The sequence below is a fragment of the Cupressus sempervirens genome, chromosome 6 (genome assembly GCF_028749045.1).
Source record: "Cupressus sempervirens isolate cs-2001-9-10 chromosome 6, ASM2874904v1, whole genome shotgun sequence".
NCBI lineage: Eukaryota > Viridiplantae > Streptophyta > Pinopsida > Cupressales > Cupressaceae > Cupressus > Cupressus sempervirens.
Genome location: NC_143123.1, coordinates 213,345,249 through 213,363,922, shown reverse-complemented (window position 1 = coordinate 213,363,922; position 18,674 = coordinate 213,345,249). Strand labels below are relative to the sequence as shown.

Below are 18,674 nucleotides of genomic sequence, written 5' to 3'. Positions count from 1 at the left end.
TTTATTGAGATCGATATACTTACAAGAACATCACAATATGCAAAAATGAAGCGTATTCCTTGATTAAGCAGTTGCTTATCGACAACAATTATCGCTGTTATGTAATGGCGCTTACAATATTTGTTATGAACCGGTTACATTGTGATTATCAGGCATGTCTCATATACATGCCCCTACATGGACTTGGGCCACGTAGAGACATGTCTCTACATGAGACATGCCTCCTAATATGTATATATAATCAGATCTGCCAACAACTTGAAGGGGGAGGAAAAAAAAAAGAGAGAGTGTTACTACAAGTTTCAGCAATCTCTAACCTTTGTATTTCCATTTTATATCGAAAGCAATCATACAAATACACATACAGGCTGCATTCCAATCTACTTGTACAAATCTGCAAGAAATATATGATTGACAGTTTCTTCGTTGCAACCGAACATTGCTCACTTAGGAGGATACTGTCAACTCATACAATCAAATAAGACAACCTTGGATGGAAGGCAACCAAACTAATATCATTGGAGCATACATATAATCAGATTTCCAGTTGGATTTATATGTATTAGAATTACAGGGGAGATGCAGAATTTGGAAGTAATATAAGACAAATTAGTTCTTAAAGACCATACGACAAATATATAATATATATACATAATTGAATACTTCTTCGACAGTCAGACCCCAGCCAAGCAATCTATAAAGTCATTACTGGAGCATAAATACGATAACCGCAAAGGAGATCTATCATTATTTAGAAACTATCATAAGGACATTCCAATTACATATTTTTATATATAAATTCCCTTGGAAATCACTATGAATACATTCAATAAAAAAATCATAAAGTAGTGTATTTGAGAATTAAGTTAAATCTAAACCAGGGACATTGCAGTTGGTATCAGAGCATAATCCTACCATCCTGTGAGTGAAGGCTTATGGAAACTTACGAGAGGAGGACAAATAAAATTACAATGAACAACTTGGCTAAGGAAGTGAGAACATATATGGAGCAAACCCACCAGACCAACCAAACTATATTGAATCAAATGGAAAAGTCAAATCAAGCTCTCCTGCAAGCATTACAGAACATGGGAAACTCGATCAATAATTTGAGAAGTCAACCTAAAATAGGAAGAGAAACTAATTCAGTCCATTCCGAAAATAACAATGTAACTTCAAGCTCTAGCTTGCCACAACCTACATTCCTACATAGAAGAATAAATCCAAGACAGGAGGAAGGAGTCGAGCAACCCTTGACTAGTACAGAAGATATTATGAGTGCATATGCTGCTCTAGAGCCTAACATCAGAGAAGTGATATCATTCAGAGAATTTTGTGAGGATAAACGGAGGGAGACATCTAGAAGGGCAATAAATGAAGAACTTCCACATAAAATTAACAAAAAAAAAGCTTCCACATTTTGATGGTTCAGAAAAGATTATACCGCGCCAATGGTTAAAAAATTAAACACATTTTTTATTCTAAACCCCATGACAGAAGAAGATGCATTGCAATTCGCTATAGTGCATCTAGAGGGAGCAGCACATGATTGGTGGACCCATGGGCGTATCTCATTGGGACATAAAGATATAAAATCCTATGAAGAATTCTCCCAAAAGCTCATGAACAGATTTGATGATAAGGACCTCGAATGGTACTTTCAAGAACTAACTCAACTCAGACAAAGTGGAACAGTAGAAGACTATGCTCGCAAATTCCAGGAATTATCAGTTATGGTTCCAGACCTTTCCCAAAAGAAGCTCACTCATATATGTATAAAAGGATTGAAAGACTCCACCAGGCACTCTGTTAAACCACATGAACCACAAAACTTGGAAGAAGCCATTAGAAAAGCAAAAATGGTAGAATCAAATCCTTCAAAGGAAATATCTAAGAATTCTTCAGCAAAGACAAAACATAGAGACAAATAACTCAAGAAGCAATCATAAAGAAAAAGAATGTTATTTTTGCAAAGGACCATGGACTGTTGGGCACCAATGCCAAGGGAAGGATGCTCTCAAGCAAAAAGAGAACGTAATGAAGAAAGGCTTATGCTTTAGGTGTAGAGAACAATGGGCATCAAGTCACAAGTGTAGAAAAAGGAATTAAATTAATAGAATAGAAGCAACATCCGAGAGTGAAATAGAAGAATCGCATAAGAAAGCAAGACATGATCCAGGAAATCTGAATAGTATCCAAGCACAAAATGAAGGAGAGAAGCAATGGTCTTTTGAAGAAATTCCACTTGATGTATGAATTAGATAATGGAATTAGTAATCAATATTAGAGAATAAGGGAAAAGAAATTATTGACTCCCAGTTAGTATTCATACATGTTTCTTTTGGATTGACAAGTAAAAACAAGTAATTGATTATTAGAATTTGTAATAAACATATGAATACAAATATTCAATAGTAAAGATCATGCACTTCTGGAAGCCTTAGGATGAGATAAAGTCTCTCCTAAGGATTATAAGAGGGATTATCCTAAAGGGATATCCATAGAGGCCTTGAGGAGAGATAAAGTCTCTCCCAAGGATTATAGAGATGGGTAATCCTAAAGGGATACCCATAGAGGCCTTAGGATGAGATAAAGTCTCTCCTAAGGATTAAATAGAGAGGGATAATTCTAAAGGAATATCCCTAGTGACCTCGGATGAGATAAAGTCTCTTCTAGGATCATAGACGTGAGTATTTCCCAAAAGGATACTCATTAAGGCCTAAAGGAAAGATAAAGTCTTCCTTAAGGATTTTGAAGAAAAGAAAAAAAGGGTATCCATAAGTATTTGGTAGAGATAAAGTCTCTACCAAGTCTTATGAGGAATACTAATCAAGACTTGTCATGGGTCAAAGAAAGGCAAAGGATCGGGAAGCACAATATATAAAGATAAGTTCCTCTTTTAAATTTGATCTTAGTAATTAAAAATCTAATCTTGTGATATTTAAATTTATATTTCCAACTATCTAATCCCAAATTAAAATTGTTGTTGCAGGATTGTCGACCAAATTGTAAGGAGATAGTATTGAATTACTCGAGGACAAGCAATTTTGGGAAGGATGGACTGTCATGTCCCCTATTTTGCCAATAGAGTTTAATAATAAATTGATAATTACATCGTAACGAAGATAACATAATAGACAAATAAATAAACATAGTAAATGAACCAATTACAATAAATTATTATTTGACATTAAAACTAATTATAATCATAATTGGCATAAATTGAGTAAATAATAAAACCATGTTATTGCTTAACATTACATAATCTATCAAATATCATGATGTTGTAATTATTACAATATAATTAATAATTTAAAATAAAATCTTTTAAATATAAAAAATATTTAATTAATGTAAAATATATTCTTCATTGTAATATAATATTTAATTAACAAATTGAAGTATAATCTTCTCAATAAATAATAATAATAATAATAATCATTATCCAAATTTAATAATAATAATACTATATCAAACCGAATAATCAATCTGATTGAATCAACCGTATAAACTTTGTACAAAAGTAATCAAATGCTGTTATCAATTTATTGAGATCGATATACTTATAAGAACATCACAATATGCAAAAGTGAAGCGTATTCCTTGATTAAGCAGTTGCTTATCGACAACAATTATCGCTATTATGTAATGGCGCTTATAATATTTGTTATGAACTGGTTACATTGTGATTATCGGGCATGTCTCATATACATGCCCCTACGTGGACTTGGGCCACGTAGACACATCTCTCTACATGAGACATGCCTCCTAATATGTATATATAATCAGATCTGCCAACCACTTGAAGGGGGAGGGGAAAAAAAAGGAGAGTGTTACTACAAGTTTCAGCGATCTCTAACCTTCATATTTCCATTTTATATTGAAAGCAAACATACAGATACACATACGGGCTGCAATCCAATCTACTTGTACAAATCTGCAACAAATATATGATCGACAGTTTCTTTGTTGCAACCGAACATTGCTCACTTAGGAGGATACTACCAACTCATACAATCAAATAAGACAACCTTGGACAAAAGGCAACCAAACTAATATCATTGGAGCATAGATATAATCAGATTTCCAGTTGGTTATATGTATCAGAATTACAGGGGAGATGCAGAATTTGGAAGTAATTAAGACAAATTAGTTCTTAAAGACCATACGACAAATATATAATATATATACATAATTGAATACTTCTTCGACAGTCAAGACCCCCAGCCAAGCAATCTATAAAGTCATTATTGGAGCATAAATACGATAACTGCAAAGGAGATCTATCATTATCTAGAAACTATTATAAGGACATTCCAATTACATATTTTTATATATAAATTCCCTTGGAAATCACTATGAATACATTCAATAAAAAAAATCATAAAGCAATGTATTTGAGAATTAAGTTAAATCTAAACCAGGTATATTACAGTCTACTCTAGACGACGGCTTCTGGGAACAAGCAAGCATAGGGTCTTGATAGGAGACTAAAAATTATCTCCCCCCTCATCATGTGACCGAGGTATGCTTTTGCGCATATTTGAAAAAATCAGTTTCAGCAATATCTCGGCTACCTCATTTTTTTTGGAAAACGTAGAATCACCAAAAACTCGACAAAACAATCAACAATAAATCGATACTTTTATCGAAAATTTAAAAATATAACTTTTATAGATATATATTAATAAATAATTATGAAGACTATAAATAAATATATTTGTTCTCTATAATGAATTTATAATTAAAAAACACTATAAACTTATAAACACTGTTAATAAACAATGCATATGCATATTAGCAAGAATAAATATCTAATATTATAATTTATTAGATATACAGGTATTAATTTATACTAATATACAATATTATACTAAAGTATTAATATATAGTATTATAAATTTGTATTATACAGTATTATAAATTGACAAAACTAGTTCAAATAAATTAAAATTTATATATTATAAACTTATCTATAAATTCACGATCATCAATTTATAACTTATATAAATTTACAACTTATAGCTCCATAAAAATATATATAGTGATGTTGATGTGTATACAAGAGCATAATAGTGATGTGTGTATGAGGAGATTTGACTACTATGCATTGACTTTCCAAGTCATTCATTGGGGATGAAATTTGGCATACTTAGACAAATCTACATTAAATTTCCAAAAATGTTTTCTATAACCTGTTGAAGAGAAAAACCATTATGTGTGTATCCTACAATCAACACTCCATGTGATGGCATCTTTGAGACATATCGTCGAAATAGTTCCTATCTTTGAATATGTGCTTCTACCTTTTCTCAACAATCTAAATTTGCATGCCTTAAGAGTCCTCAATAACCACACCTTTCCTTAGCAGCCGTCCCAACGCTTTTGCTAGCCGTTGCAACCCGCGGGAAAATGAAAAAAACTCTAAACATTTTTTAGAAAACTTTATTGTTTTGCAAGTTGATTTAATCAGTGGTTTTTTGCCCCAAAAATCGTAAGAAAAGTGATTTTTTCATCTCAAATGCGGTATGATTTTTTCAAAATATCGTCGGCAATTTATTTGGCAATTATATCAGCTAGCAATTTTGCTCACAATATCTTGTGATATTAGCGATATATCGCAGTTCTTTTAGACTATGTTTTTGTGTAACCTCCTAACAAAGTTCATCTTGGAAGAAAGATCAATCTAGGGATGAGAAGCTGATCTATTAAATCAACACAAGTGGATTATTCTATCGACATCAAGGGACTATTATATCAACAAACAGGAAGAGAATATTACTCATATTTCCATGATGGCAAATACAAGATGAAAGGCATATTCGAAAGGAGATTAAACATAAATGAGTGAACTCCTTACTGAGTGAATAAAATAATGATTATGGATTATTGATGAAGTCTCATGCATTGGGAAGAAATAACACATAATTCCTGAAAAGATAAGGTGAATAAGATAGGGGTGATGTGTAAATAAAAATGCATTGGGATCCAAGATCGAGCATATATGAAAAGGTATGAGGAAAATTTGACCCTCTATTATATATTGTGAACAGTAACCTCACTCACAGAAGTTACAAGGTATGAGAAAGTATTTAAATTCAATATGTTTATTATTCCATTTCATAATTAGGTTATTTATTTTATAAAGAGATGAAGGATTAGATTATTATTGAGAGTTATCATGGTATAATAAACTAATCCTCAATATTATTAAAAAACTATAATATTGTTATGAAATATCATTATAACAATCAAATTGAGTCTAAATACGAATTGGTAAAACGATTATTTTTTAATGTGATTATACATTGTTCTTGCAAGGAATCTAATGTAATAATTAATACTATAAGTAAATGACAGATAAGTTTATAAGAAGCATTGCATCAATTATGTAGTGGATAGGGAGTGTGCACAAGGGGAAGAGTAAAATACCTATGTTGGGGTAGGAGAGCTCCACATAGGTTGTGTCCAACCTCGAGCAGTTGTAAATCTACCATCCCTTATGTAATGTGATATATGTACAAAATGGATGTTATCTAGAATTTCTAATAGAATTTAGTGATGATATTTACAACTTGGTTCTGATACAATTAATTAAATCAAGTTTCAACTTCTAGTGAATCTCATATCCTTTGTAGGACCATTCTAAGCTGAGCTAATAGAAGGGGACATTAAAAGTAATAAATAATTGTTTTGATAACAATATTAATGTCTAATGGTATGAAAGATTATTGATGTACAGTTAAGTATTTATCCTTGAGTATTTTATTTAGCTATTAATGTAGTCTCTCTCTCTTATATTTTCTTATAAGAGCTATGTGTCTTTTCCTCCGAGAATGTTATTACAAGAAAAAAGGAAGATTAAGAATTAGAGGGAGATTGATATTTCAGGTAACCTTGAAAGAGAGAGAGAAAACTGAGGATGATATTTAGCTAATCTTCAGTGATCTCTATCTTATTGACTAAAAGGGAGTAAACAATGTTGAGATGGACCTCTCTAGTGATCAATAAATTGTCATTGTCAAGAGGACCATGATTCATACCTCATGATCATGTGATTTTAATGGGCCTACCCCCTATGTGCATCATGAGGAAGTGATCACTTCTAAATGATGTCACTTGTATTTGCAAAAGTTATGGTAAGGAAATTTTAGTTGCTGTGAGACGTTAATGAAGTTTTTTAAGAATTCATTTGAACCATCTACGATTCTCTCCTTGATGAATGAAACTTGACGTATGAGTTGGAGAGTCATTCATGTGCCACAATCACACTTAATCAAGATATTGGCATATTGTGGATGAGTTTAATAAAATGGAAGGACATGTTCACTATTACTGTTAAACTAAATAAATGTTTGGACCTTCAATGGACGAAAAGAGCAAGTTGGAACTTAGAAAGGAGTTGTCATATTTGATATAAAATTGTTCAAACAATATAATGAGTGGAAATTTTATATTGTGGGAGTTATAATAGTCAATGTTCCATACCCACTTGAACCTCATTTAGAGGGGAGATGTTCCATTCTCAAATAATCTAAAAAGACAATTTCTGAATCTTCATGTGTAGATAAGTATTTTTTTACATTTATCTACTCTTTGTAGTCTCTCTCTTATTTCTAATTATATGCATACTATAAGGGTTATTTTCTTTGATCTTTTCCTTTATGGTTGAGGACATTCTCACAGAAAAATAAGATTAGTACTTTACATATGCTACCAAATATTGTGTAGACTCAATCTAATGATAGTAGCTCCACAAATCCTGATGATCAAAATGGATAAAGTGAGACCCTTAAAGAAAACATCTTTGATGATTGAGATTACGAGATTCTTCTACATTAAAAGGGAGTATGAAACTTCTTCTAAGGTAACGCATGAGCTTAGAAGATCGATAATTAGAGGGAGTCTAGAAATACATGTGGGTAACTACATGATTTTGATGGGCCCACTCCTATGTATATCGTGAGGAAGTGATCACTTATCACCAGACAATCAGATATCAGATTCAAAGTGAGTCGGACAAGAATCCTTGGGGAAGAGAGTCTCTAAGAGAGTAACTACTAGACCTAACTTCCCAGGATCATTGTTCCAAGGGAGAATTTTTTGAGGTGCAATCCTCTGTGACTGATATCTTTTTTATGAGGAGAAGTTCTAAGTGAAACTCCTTGTAATCCATTCTTCTCTGTGAGAGAAAATAAAGGTGAAAGCATTTGTACCACCCTTTGATTGTGTTCATGGTGGTTACTATTTCACATATGATATGTAATGAAAGGTGATGATCTTTCATTGACATATATAAACAGAAAGTAACCATTATAAGATGGCAATCTTATAAATGGTATACCTGTTATTATGACAAACTTCATTAAATTGTTGTTCCAGAGTGTTGGAAATCATGATAACGAACAAATAGAAGGTAACCATTCTAAGGTGGTGATCTTATAAATGGTAGGCCTGTTATCATGGTTTTTTTGGCTGGATTTTGCCGAACACCATGATAACCAACTTGTTATGGTTCTTTGGGCCAAATCTTGTTGGACACCATGACATAGTTACTACTATAGACCACACTTAAGGTGGTGTTTTCAAGTTATGGATATTGCATTAATTGTGTTATGAAAGGTGAGAAATTTAGCCTCATAGTGAATTAAATATCATACTAAGATGATATCTCTTCATATTCTTCAGAGCATAATGTGTTCTATAAATCCTCCCTCGCTAAGAGGGAGTGTTAAGGTTGTAGCTTCTATCCGATTGATTTTAACATGAGATACTTTGTTGATGGTCATCTTTAAGATAAATATCTTATATATATTATACATTATATATTAATATATATTATTATATAATAATATAATAATATATTACATACATGGTTAACATATTAATATTACATATATGCTTAAGATGAGTTGCATATATGGTTATTTATATTACTATTATATTCAAATGTTAACTAGTGATGTTTAACTATAGAGACATGTCTCCTCTCATATTTATGAGTCTTCAAATCTGCATTTGGAAAATCATCAATAATTATGGCTGTGATTCTACATTTGCAGAAATGATCCTAGAATTCAACAGGCTAGTCCTCATTCAAGTGAATCTCCAAACTTAGCTACAGATTTAAGAAAGGAGTTATTGCATTTCTTGGGAAAATTCAGAGCAGTTGTGATTTATTTACTACAGATTTATTCATATGTATTGCTAGACATTCACCAGAACCATGCCTTTCAAGCAGTTTAATTTTAAGGAATGGCTTGTATAGACGAAAACATATTTTTCCTTAAAGATCTTAGTTCATTTTGGAGTTCTTCAATTATATTGTAAGAGGGTGACTCAAACAGAGAGGAAGGAAAATCTTTCCTGAAGTCATAAGAGAGGAAACCCATTGGAGGAAACGTATATTTCAATATCATAGTAAATTACAACAAGAAGATAAATGAAAGAGAGACAAACCCAGAGATGCTATCCGTTTTACACCGCTTCAATTTGTTGGCTATTACCTGCACAAGCACTATTGAATAAAATGAGTAAAATTCCACTTCTAAGAAGATTTACTCTTTATGCATAGAATATAACTCCGTTAAACAAAGGCTTCAAACAAGAAAATAAGGTCAAATCAAAGAACAGTTCAACTTCATACTATGGTTTTGATTAAGGTCTGCAAAGCAAGGAATACACATAATATTAAAACTGTTTAAAGAGAATCTGCTCTACACAAATTGAGGACATGCTACCCTCAGTTTCCATCCATTTGTCTGGGTATAAACTCTGCATTGTTGCATTCATGCTCCACAACTTATGATATGTCATTATTGATCTCATTAGTCATGACAGCAATGATGTACCATGCCAAGTATTTCCCACAAGTTCATACCAATAGTTGGATGCACGCAGATATATTGGAATCTAATGGTAGATGTCTAAACATAAATGCAATCAGAGAAATGATGAAATTTACAGCCATCTTATTCTGATATGATTGTGAGATGGTGACTCAAGATACATTCTGTATTACATAAAGTATTCCCTATATCACAACATTACTAAATGAATTTTGAGGATAAGGCAAACGAGGGTAGAATACGACAATAATATTGATTGTCAATTAAATGCTCAACAAGCACCCTCACAGCATTGCCATGTTTAACAGACCAACATAAAGAAGAAGTATACTAAACCAAGAAAAGTGTATATGATTTGCATCCATTGTCTGGCTACCAGCTCCTTGAGCTAATAAACACACATGAAAACTTGACTAGAAAATAATCCAATTAATGAAGCCCAACATGTTCGTGCTAATCTCCTTTCTATATCCAACAAAAACATTAAACCTTTTCATGGGGATAAGTAAGTACCAATTTGATTTATACAGGCCTAATTAATTTCATAGGTATTCCAGTTGGTTGTACAACGAAGAATGCTTCAGCTGCCATATGGCAGCCTATATGAACCTTTCTGTTCAAAAAAAATCTAAGGAACCTCTATATGGATTGCTTTGACTAAGTTTTCAAGATATTATGTTGAGCAATGCTATTCCTTATTCAAAAATAGATCCTATTTCTCTGAATGGTATACTTTGTGAATATTTGATAGTGTGTTTTCATTGCCTATTGGCCAAAATAGATATTTTCAGTTTTACCCTCATTCACACCATACCATGTTGAGTGAACAAGAGATACACGTCAAACACCAATGCTTCACAATGTAAGGCATTAGTAAATGAAAAATGGAAAATGACAAAGCTTGAAGTTAGCCATTAAAATTTTATTTTATTGTTTAATACATTAAATATGCCTAGCAGTCTTACAAAAATTGTGGAATTATTACTAAACTTAGATAAATCATAAAACTACGAAGCACAATCTCTCACCTCACTTATGAGAAATTGTGAAACCATAATAAAACTTAAATATATTGACAAAGTTAAATACACAATCTCACATATCACTTACGAGGCAGAAACATCATAAATATCTAAAATTTATTAATTTCTAGTGCAAATCAGATTTCACACTCATTCTAAGCATTTATTTACTGTTGGAGAATATTAGATTACTAGGTTACTTTCTAGTTACTTTTGATTAATAAATTGCCATTTTGTTCGTTACCAGGTTACATTACAGTTATGGTTTTGTTATTTTGTTTGATGAACTGTATTGCCTTTTAAAGGCTATAGATTTGCATCAAATAATATCAAGTTTTGTATTGTGTGCTTCCCCCGTATGGTATCAGAGCAATCAGCACGCTGGGTGTGTGATTTCTTTAGATTTAGAGATGCAATTGATGAGCGGAACACCAAACCGACAGCCTACATATGAGATACAAACAAGATATGTTCTTGATCATTTAGAGATTCATAAGTTTTGTAGAATCTCTAGATTTGTCGTCTGTCAAACAAGAAAAGATGTCATGTCATGGAAATTAAATCCATGCAAAGAGAAGAAAAATTGAAGGTTTCAAATTGGGGAAGCATTATGGCTCCAATGTGTAAACTGAGTTTGAAGCCTTGTATGTTTGTGATGATTTTGAATAAAGCAGACAAAAGTGTGAAAACAAGAGCATAGAAAAGTAAACACTTCCACAAAATAGCATTGGAAAGAGAAGAAAATGCTTGCTGCACAGCACATGGAGAAAAATCAATATTGATCCAGCCTCTTCATTAATGTGCAAAATCAGGTTCAAGTCTCCATTTAGGCTCAGCTGCCACTCAAAATTTCAAAGAGAAGGAATTATTGGCGATTGTCAGCATGAAAGCGCTGAGAAGGCATGTAAAGGAGTGTGGAAGAGAGGTGGCATTGGCATATGTTTGGGTTTTTCCTGACTTGCAAGTTTCATGCGTGCAACATTCATTTCATCCTATTTAGGTTCATAAATGAGTAACAAGTTCAATTTATTAAAGTGGCAATATGTGTAAGATATCACCTGATTTGAAAGATTGAATCATCCTATATTTATTTCTCTAATATATATTGGGTTGCATAGAAAAGGCATGTATCCGAAATTTGTTAGTGCAGATTGAGCTTTGGATCTGCCACCACGGATGGATGTTACCCTTTCTTTTAAAATAGATGGAGGTAAAATTAAAAAAATTATGATTCAAAGGTTTGACAGAAGTGAAGGGAAAATTTTGCAAGAAAATTGGTTTGGAAATAAATAAAACAAAACTTATATGCAAAGTTTCTAAAGCCATGTCACTGGATAAAAGGACAGTGTGAAGTATATTTTTTCAAGTATGCATAAACTTTTTTGTGCAAATTTAAAGCCGGTCAGATCTTTTGTGGTAATGAGCTTATCATAATGGAAAAATTGACTAAAATTGCCAAATTTGAAGTGTGATTTTTCATGTATGGCAAATAAAAATACATTGTGAATTGAACTATTAGAAAAACACAAAATGTAGATGAAGCAACAAGATGTATGGCTAAAGATTGTAGGGCCATGATGTTAATTGGCTTTGGTTTATCTGATGCATATTTGCATCACATCACTCTAATAAAGACATCAAAGGAAATATGGATGGGCCAAATTCTTTATTCAGTTCACAGGTTTCAAGTGCTAAAATGTCCATAAAGGAGACACTTCCAGAATTTTGGTACCACGGATTGATACAGCTGAAGAATGTCAGTCAAGGAATGCAATGTTTCTTAGAGGAAATATTTGAAAATGTAATTTCTTGTAAAAAGGAATAAAAATTCCTCAAAGTCAAAGCAAAATGTAATAAGGAAAAGTCAAATAATAATTCCTGTATCTACCATTTTGTCTTATTCTCCTTGGGAAGCGTGTAATTTTGTCCTATAGTGGGCGTAGGTAGAAGATATAATATTTTATAGTTCAGATGCTTCTAGAAGGCAAATCAAAGCCCTTAGTGTTGAGTTAACCTCCACCATTGATCTTGTAAAGCTTTCTCTATTAAAGGTATGGCCTTTTCCTTTGTAAAGTAAGTAGTCAAATAGTAGCAATTAGTTTTGGCAGAAGCAGATGCTGATGTTGTAGGAGTTGAGGTGAAGAAATAGTTGTATATGCAATTTGGAGCTAATACAAGTTAAGCATTGAAAATATATTGTCTTTCTTGTGTTCTTCCAATGTGGGAATGGTTTTAATCTTCAAGATTAGTTTAATTTAGTGATTTGATGGTTATATGCGATGATGTACAATGGGTTTCCAATTCATATCATATGCATCTTGCTGATTTACAGTGCAATGCATGGTTAGTCTGAAAATAATTAGAGCATCAACTTCAATTGCGAATGTATGTTTGAGGTGTGCCAGATTTGGGCATTCAAATGTATGTCCATGATCTGAAAATCCTTTGTATCCCAAGAATATTGCACTTTTTCACAATGTTGTGATATCCTAGTCAAGCAGAAATCTGTTGGGTGAGATCCATCTGAAGCATCACCTATCACTATCATTGTTCTTAAAAATTCTTAGTTTACCCTCTCTAAACCTTAGTCATTTTTTCTATTTATTTGAAGCAATTAAGTTAGATTATGTAGAGTAATCTACAATGAGAAAGAATTGTCTCCACAATCCAAGTATAATTGCACAAGTCGCCTTGCAAATACCGCAAATCACATGCATCCACTGAGTCTATACAAGCAGTCAAGACCTGACATTAGGAACCTTGAGGTTGTCCCCATCCAAATAGAACATTAGACTTCCTTGTTGAAGATATAGTAGGATACACCTCAATGGACTCTATTTTGTGTTGGTGGTGTGCAAAACCTCCATCAACAGTTAGCATATTACTTTGCTGAAAAGCGATTGCCACAGTCACTAACATGGCTACTTGTAGAATCCAGTTCCTATATCCTCAAAAGCCAGCTATCTATACACTCTCAATCAGCAATATGTTCAAGTCAACCAAAAGGAAACTCACCCCATGAAATATTTCTCATGCCAAATCAAGAATCCTCACACTAAAATGGAAGATGCCCATGTTTGCAGCAATGGAGATAAACAAAGCCATACAAAGAATCAATGCCAAAATGAAAAGAGAAGCATACAGCCAAGTCAACCAAACCTTCATTCGAGCTCAAGACATTAAAAACTTAATTTGCTTGTTTCATGTCCTCTTTTCTTCTTTGCATGCACAAAACCAGCTCTTTCAATTAAGGAAAAACTAAGAAACATGGTTATTTTGGGAGCATCGCATATGGAATACGGCTGGAGTTTAAGACAGTGAAGGAACAAATGGGTCAAGCTTAGAATAGCTCAAATATGACTAGAAAAGCTAAAAACTGGTTTTTCTGGGTTCATTGCATATGCAGACAGCAAGCTTAAAAATGTGCTAATGATGGATAAAGTAAAGTGAAATGAAAGCATAGCATACTTTAATAGGTGATGTTGGAAATTCTTTTTCAAACATAGGGCAGCCGTATGGAGGTTCATGGAATGCATATTGGTGGGATTTACACTTGCATTCATGTGAGGAGAAATGAAGAACTTGTCTTTCCTTAGAACAAGAGTTTACCCTGATTGCATATGCAAGTAAATGAAACCTTTTCTTATGAAACTTAGAGAAGTAGATGGAAGAAAAGAAGAGAACATATATACAAAAACATGCAAATCTGAAAATAGAAATGGAAAGACTTGCAATAAAAAATTCAACAAGACCAAAATGCCTTAAGGAAAATAAGGGAAAAAACATACATCTCTCCACCAACCACAAAATAACAAGTCTTTTTCGAATCTTTGACAAATCTAAAAATAAATCCAAGAGATTTGGATTAAGATCTGTTTAATATCACAAGACTTATATAGATTTCAAAATTCAAACATTGGGGATAGTCAAGGTTCGATATCGGACGTGTGGAAATAGTTGGAGAGACTAAATGCCCAAAACTTGCAACAAAAATTGACCAAATCAATGTCATACACAAATGCATTCAAAAATAGCATCTAGGGCATCATTTTAAGCTTGGAAATGATGAAGAACAAGCTGGAAATCGAAATACATACCCTAGACTTCTTCTTGGAGTGATTCAAAGCCAAAAACCATAAAAAAAAGCAGCATTTTTGGCTAAATATGTGCCTAGACAGGTTGTTTTTTTACCAAATGCATGTAGTAGGTGACATGCAATGTGTCCCAAAATCGCCACTTGCAAAAAAAACCAAAAAACGCCTTGATTTTTGGTCAAAAACGGCACTCTTTTACTGGAATACATATACCAATATGTTATCAATACATAGACGCCTTTTTTGGAATGTTTGCATTTGAAAAATGTGCCCAAAAACCCTCCAAATGCAGGTTGCAAGTTAAAAACGGGATTTTCTTGTGCAAATGCATATATTATAATGGATGCAATGTACACCAAAATCACAACTAAGCCTCTTACATTCAAATGCTGCCTTTAGACACGTTTTGGGAGAGCAAAAACATATTTTAAATCTGATGCAATAGGGCATAAAATCACCACTTTGAGTTGATGGTGTATTATGTTAAGAAAATAACCTGAATAACCTACAGGTCAATAGGTACAAATTGTGCCTTAATCTTCTTGTCTTATATCCTCTAATGAATGACATTTGTATTATTTATAATCTCTATACAGGTGCCAGCGATCAGGATGAGATTAGTGAGTTTGACTATTAACTAAATTTTAGTTAAGACTTGCTATTGATTCCTAGTCACCGACTTAGAGACATTAAATTAAAAGGTGAATGTCAAGGGTTATGTCCCTTAAGGGACATACCCTCTAGTGAGGATATAAAGACAGGTATTGTATGCAGTTTGTGGAACACACAGCAATCTACAGTCTGGTCTACAAGCATACATCACCATACGAATTCCTTACAATAATTTTTAACACTCCAGTTTGCAATTAATCTAGATCTACAGTCAGATTAATATTCAGCATATCCAGACCTGAATATAAGTTTGGATTAGGGTTAACTTTGATTCTCACCTAATTTTGATCTTAATCTCAGATCTTGTTATAAGAATCTGCAGATCATTACATGGTATCAGAGCCCTGTTATCAAATCTAGGGCTCTGCAGATTTTTTTTCAGACCTGTTTATATCCAGTAGTTATCCTTCATTTTCAATGGCATATACAATCAGGCCTGAGGACAAATTCGATGGAAAGGAACATTTTGAAGCATGGAAATTCAGAATCTTGATGATTCTCGAAGAAAATAATGTTAGACAATTTGTTGATGGAGCATCCAAACAGCCACCTGTTGAACCTCACAAATCCATATGGTCCAATGGAAACAGGAAAGCCATTCAAATCATCTTGGATGGAGTTAAGAATGACATCGTACCTATGCTTACAAAACACCTAACTACCTACTACGATATGATGAATGCATTACGAAATGCATTCGACGTAAATAATGCAACGAGGGTCCTTGCACTAAAGAGACAACTAAATCACATCTAAATAAAGAAAGGAGAATCAATCAACTCCTATTTTCTAAGAGTTGTTGGTATTAGAGATGAATTGGCAAGCATAGATACCATCATAAATGACACCGAACTTACACTCATGGCCTTAGATGGATTGCCAGAATCATGGGAAACATTTGCACAAGGAATAAGTGCTAGAGACCAGCTTCCGGATTTTAATAGACTTAAGAATGATTGTCTTCAGGAAGAATCAAGAAAATTAAAGAAAAGAGGAAAACCTAAAGTGGAAAATGAAGAACTTCATGTTCTTAATGCCAACTCGTATAAAGGCAAGCAAAAGCATTTCAAGAAAACTAAAGGAAAACAGAAGAATGGAAAGTCCAAGAAAGACCTATCAAAAATAAAATGTTTCAAATGTGAAAAATTTGGACACTTTAGATCTAATTGTCTAGAAAACTCCAAACAACAAGCAAATTGTACAAATATTGTTAGAGAAGAAGAAACTTATGATCCGTAGAATCGTGTTTTGTATTCCTCCTTATCAAATGAAATCTCAAATAAGGCATGGGTAATAGATAGTGGATCCTCCAGGCATATAACGGGATACAAAGAAACTCTAGATTTCTTGTCCGAGAAGGTCAACGGTGAAGTTACTATTGGTGATAACTCAGCACATTCAGTTAAAGGGATTGGTAGCTGCTCTTTGAAGCTAAAAACAGGAAATACTCTCCTTCTGAAAGATGTATTATATGTACCAGGGATAAAAAGGAATCTAATATCAATTACAGCATTAGAAGATGATGGTCACAATGTTGCATTCATGGATAGAAAAGTACTAACTTGGGCCAAGAATTCTTCCATCAAGAAAGCTAAAGTAATTGGTCCAAGAAAGGGATATTTGTATGAACTAAATATAGAACCCATTAAAGCCCTTGTTCACAAAGCAGAAGATTCAAACCAAATATGGCACAGAAGATTAAGACACCTAAACTTTAAAACCCTATCTACTATGGAAAAGATGGTTACCGGATTACCAAAATTAAAACAAGATCACCCTAGTGTTTGCAAAGGGTGTGCCCTAGGTAAAAGTACTAGAAGACCTTAACATGATAGTACTAGAAAAACAAGTAATGTACTAGAATTAATTCATTTAGATTTATGTGGACCCATGTCCATTCCCTCCCTTGGAGGATTCTGGTATTATGTCTTGTTCATAGATGACTTCTCTAAGAAAAAATGGATTTATTTTTTAAAATGCAAAGAATCAGAAGAAATCTTACAAAGATTTAAGGAATTCAAAACATTAACTGAAAATTTTTCAGGTAATAAAATTAAAACCCTTAGAACAGATAATGGAGGAGAATATACCTCAAATATGTTTAAAATTTTTTGTAAAGAATCAAGGATCAAGAGGGAGTATACTGTTCCTTATAACCCTGAACAAAATAGGGTAGCTGAAAGGGATAATAGGACAATTATAGAAGCTGCTAGCGCTATGATTTTTGACCAAAATCTAGAATACTATCTTTGGGCAAAGCCTCTTGTACTGCTGTATACATCCAGAATAGAAGCCCTCACTCCTATCTTAAAGATAAGACCCCTGAAGAAGTATTTACCAAAATAAAACCTGATATAAGTCATCTCAGAATCTTTGGATGTCCGGTATACATTCATGTGACAAAAGAAAAAAGAATCAAATTGGAACCATCTGGAATAAAGGGTATCTTTGTAGGGTATAGTGAAACTTCTAAAGCATATAGAATTTTCATACTTGGACAGAAAACTATTGAACTTAGCAGGGATGTAGTCTTTGAGGAAGATCTTGCATTTAAAAAGGCAATAAATTCTCATGAACCCTCTCCTTTATATAATTCTGAAAGCATAAGTGAGTCTAAATCCTAGAGGGCGAACTTAGAAGAGGTCGAAGATGAAGTAAACATTGAAGAAAGTTCAAATAGAAGACCACTTTGGGCCATAAAAACAATTGAAGCAACTCAAGATTTTGCTGCAACTTCAGGATCAGTTAGAGAAAGTAAAAGACCTAAAAGATTCTCTAGTTATACAGAAAATATGATTGATCTCTCCAAAACAGAGCCAACCAATCCTTCTGATGCTTTTAAACATCCTGCCTGGAAAGAAGCTATGACAGAAGAATATCAATCAATTATGAAAAATGATGTTTGGGAAATAGTTCCAAGGCCAAAAGGAAAATCCATTGTTTCTTCAAAATAGATATTCAAAATAAAGCATGTTGCTGATGGAAGTATTGAGAAATATAAAGTCAGATTTGTAGCCAAAGGTTTTTCTCAAAAAGAA

The 18,674-nt window shown here is 33.0% G+C and overlaps 1 protein-coding gene across 5 annotated transcripts in view; it reads right to left on the bottom strand.

Moving 5' to 3' along the window:
* Nucleotides 1-18,674, bottom strand: part of OVA4 (Nucleotidylyl transferase superfamily protein) — a 265,199-nt gene that overhangs the window by 78,475 nt on the left and 168,050 nt on the right. For all 5 annotated transcript variants that reach the window (XR_016352847.1, XR_016352848.1, XM_089787496.1 and 2 more), the window contains exon 12: nt 9,460-9,506. Coding sequence is in view for 3 of the 5 variants with exons in the window: in XM_089787496.1 (XP_089643622.1) it covers nt 9,460-9,506 (47 nt within the window). In the remaining 2 variants the exon portion in view is untranslated. The remainder of the gene's footprint in view (nt 1-9,459; nt 9,507-18,674) is intronic.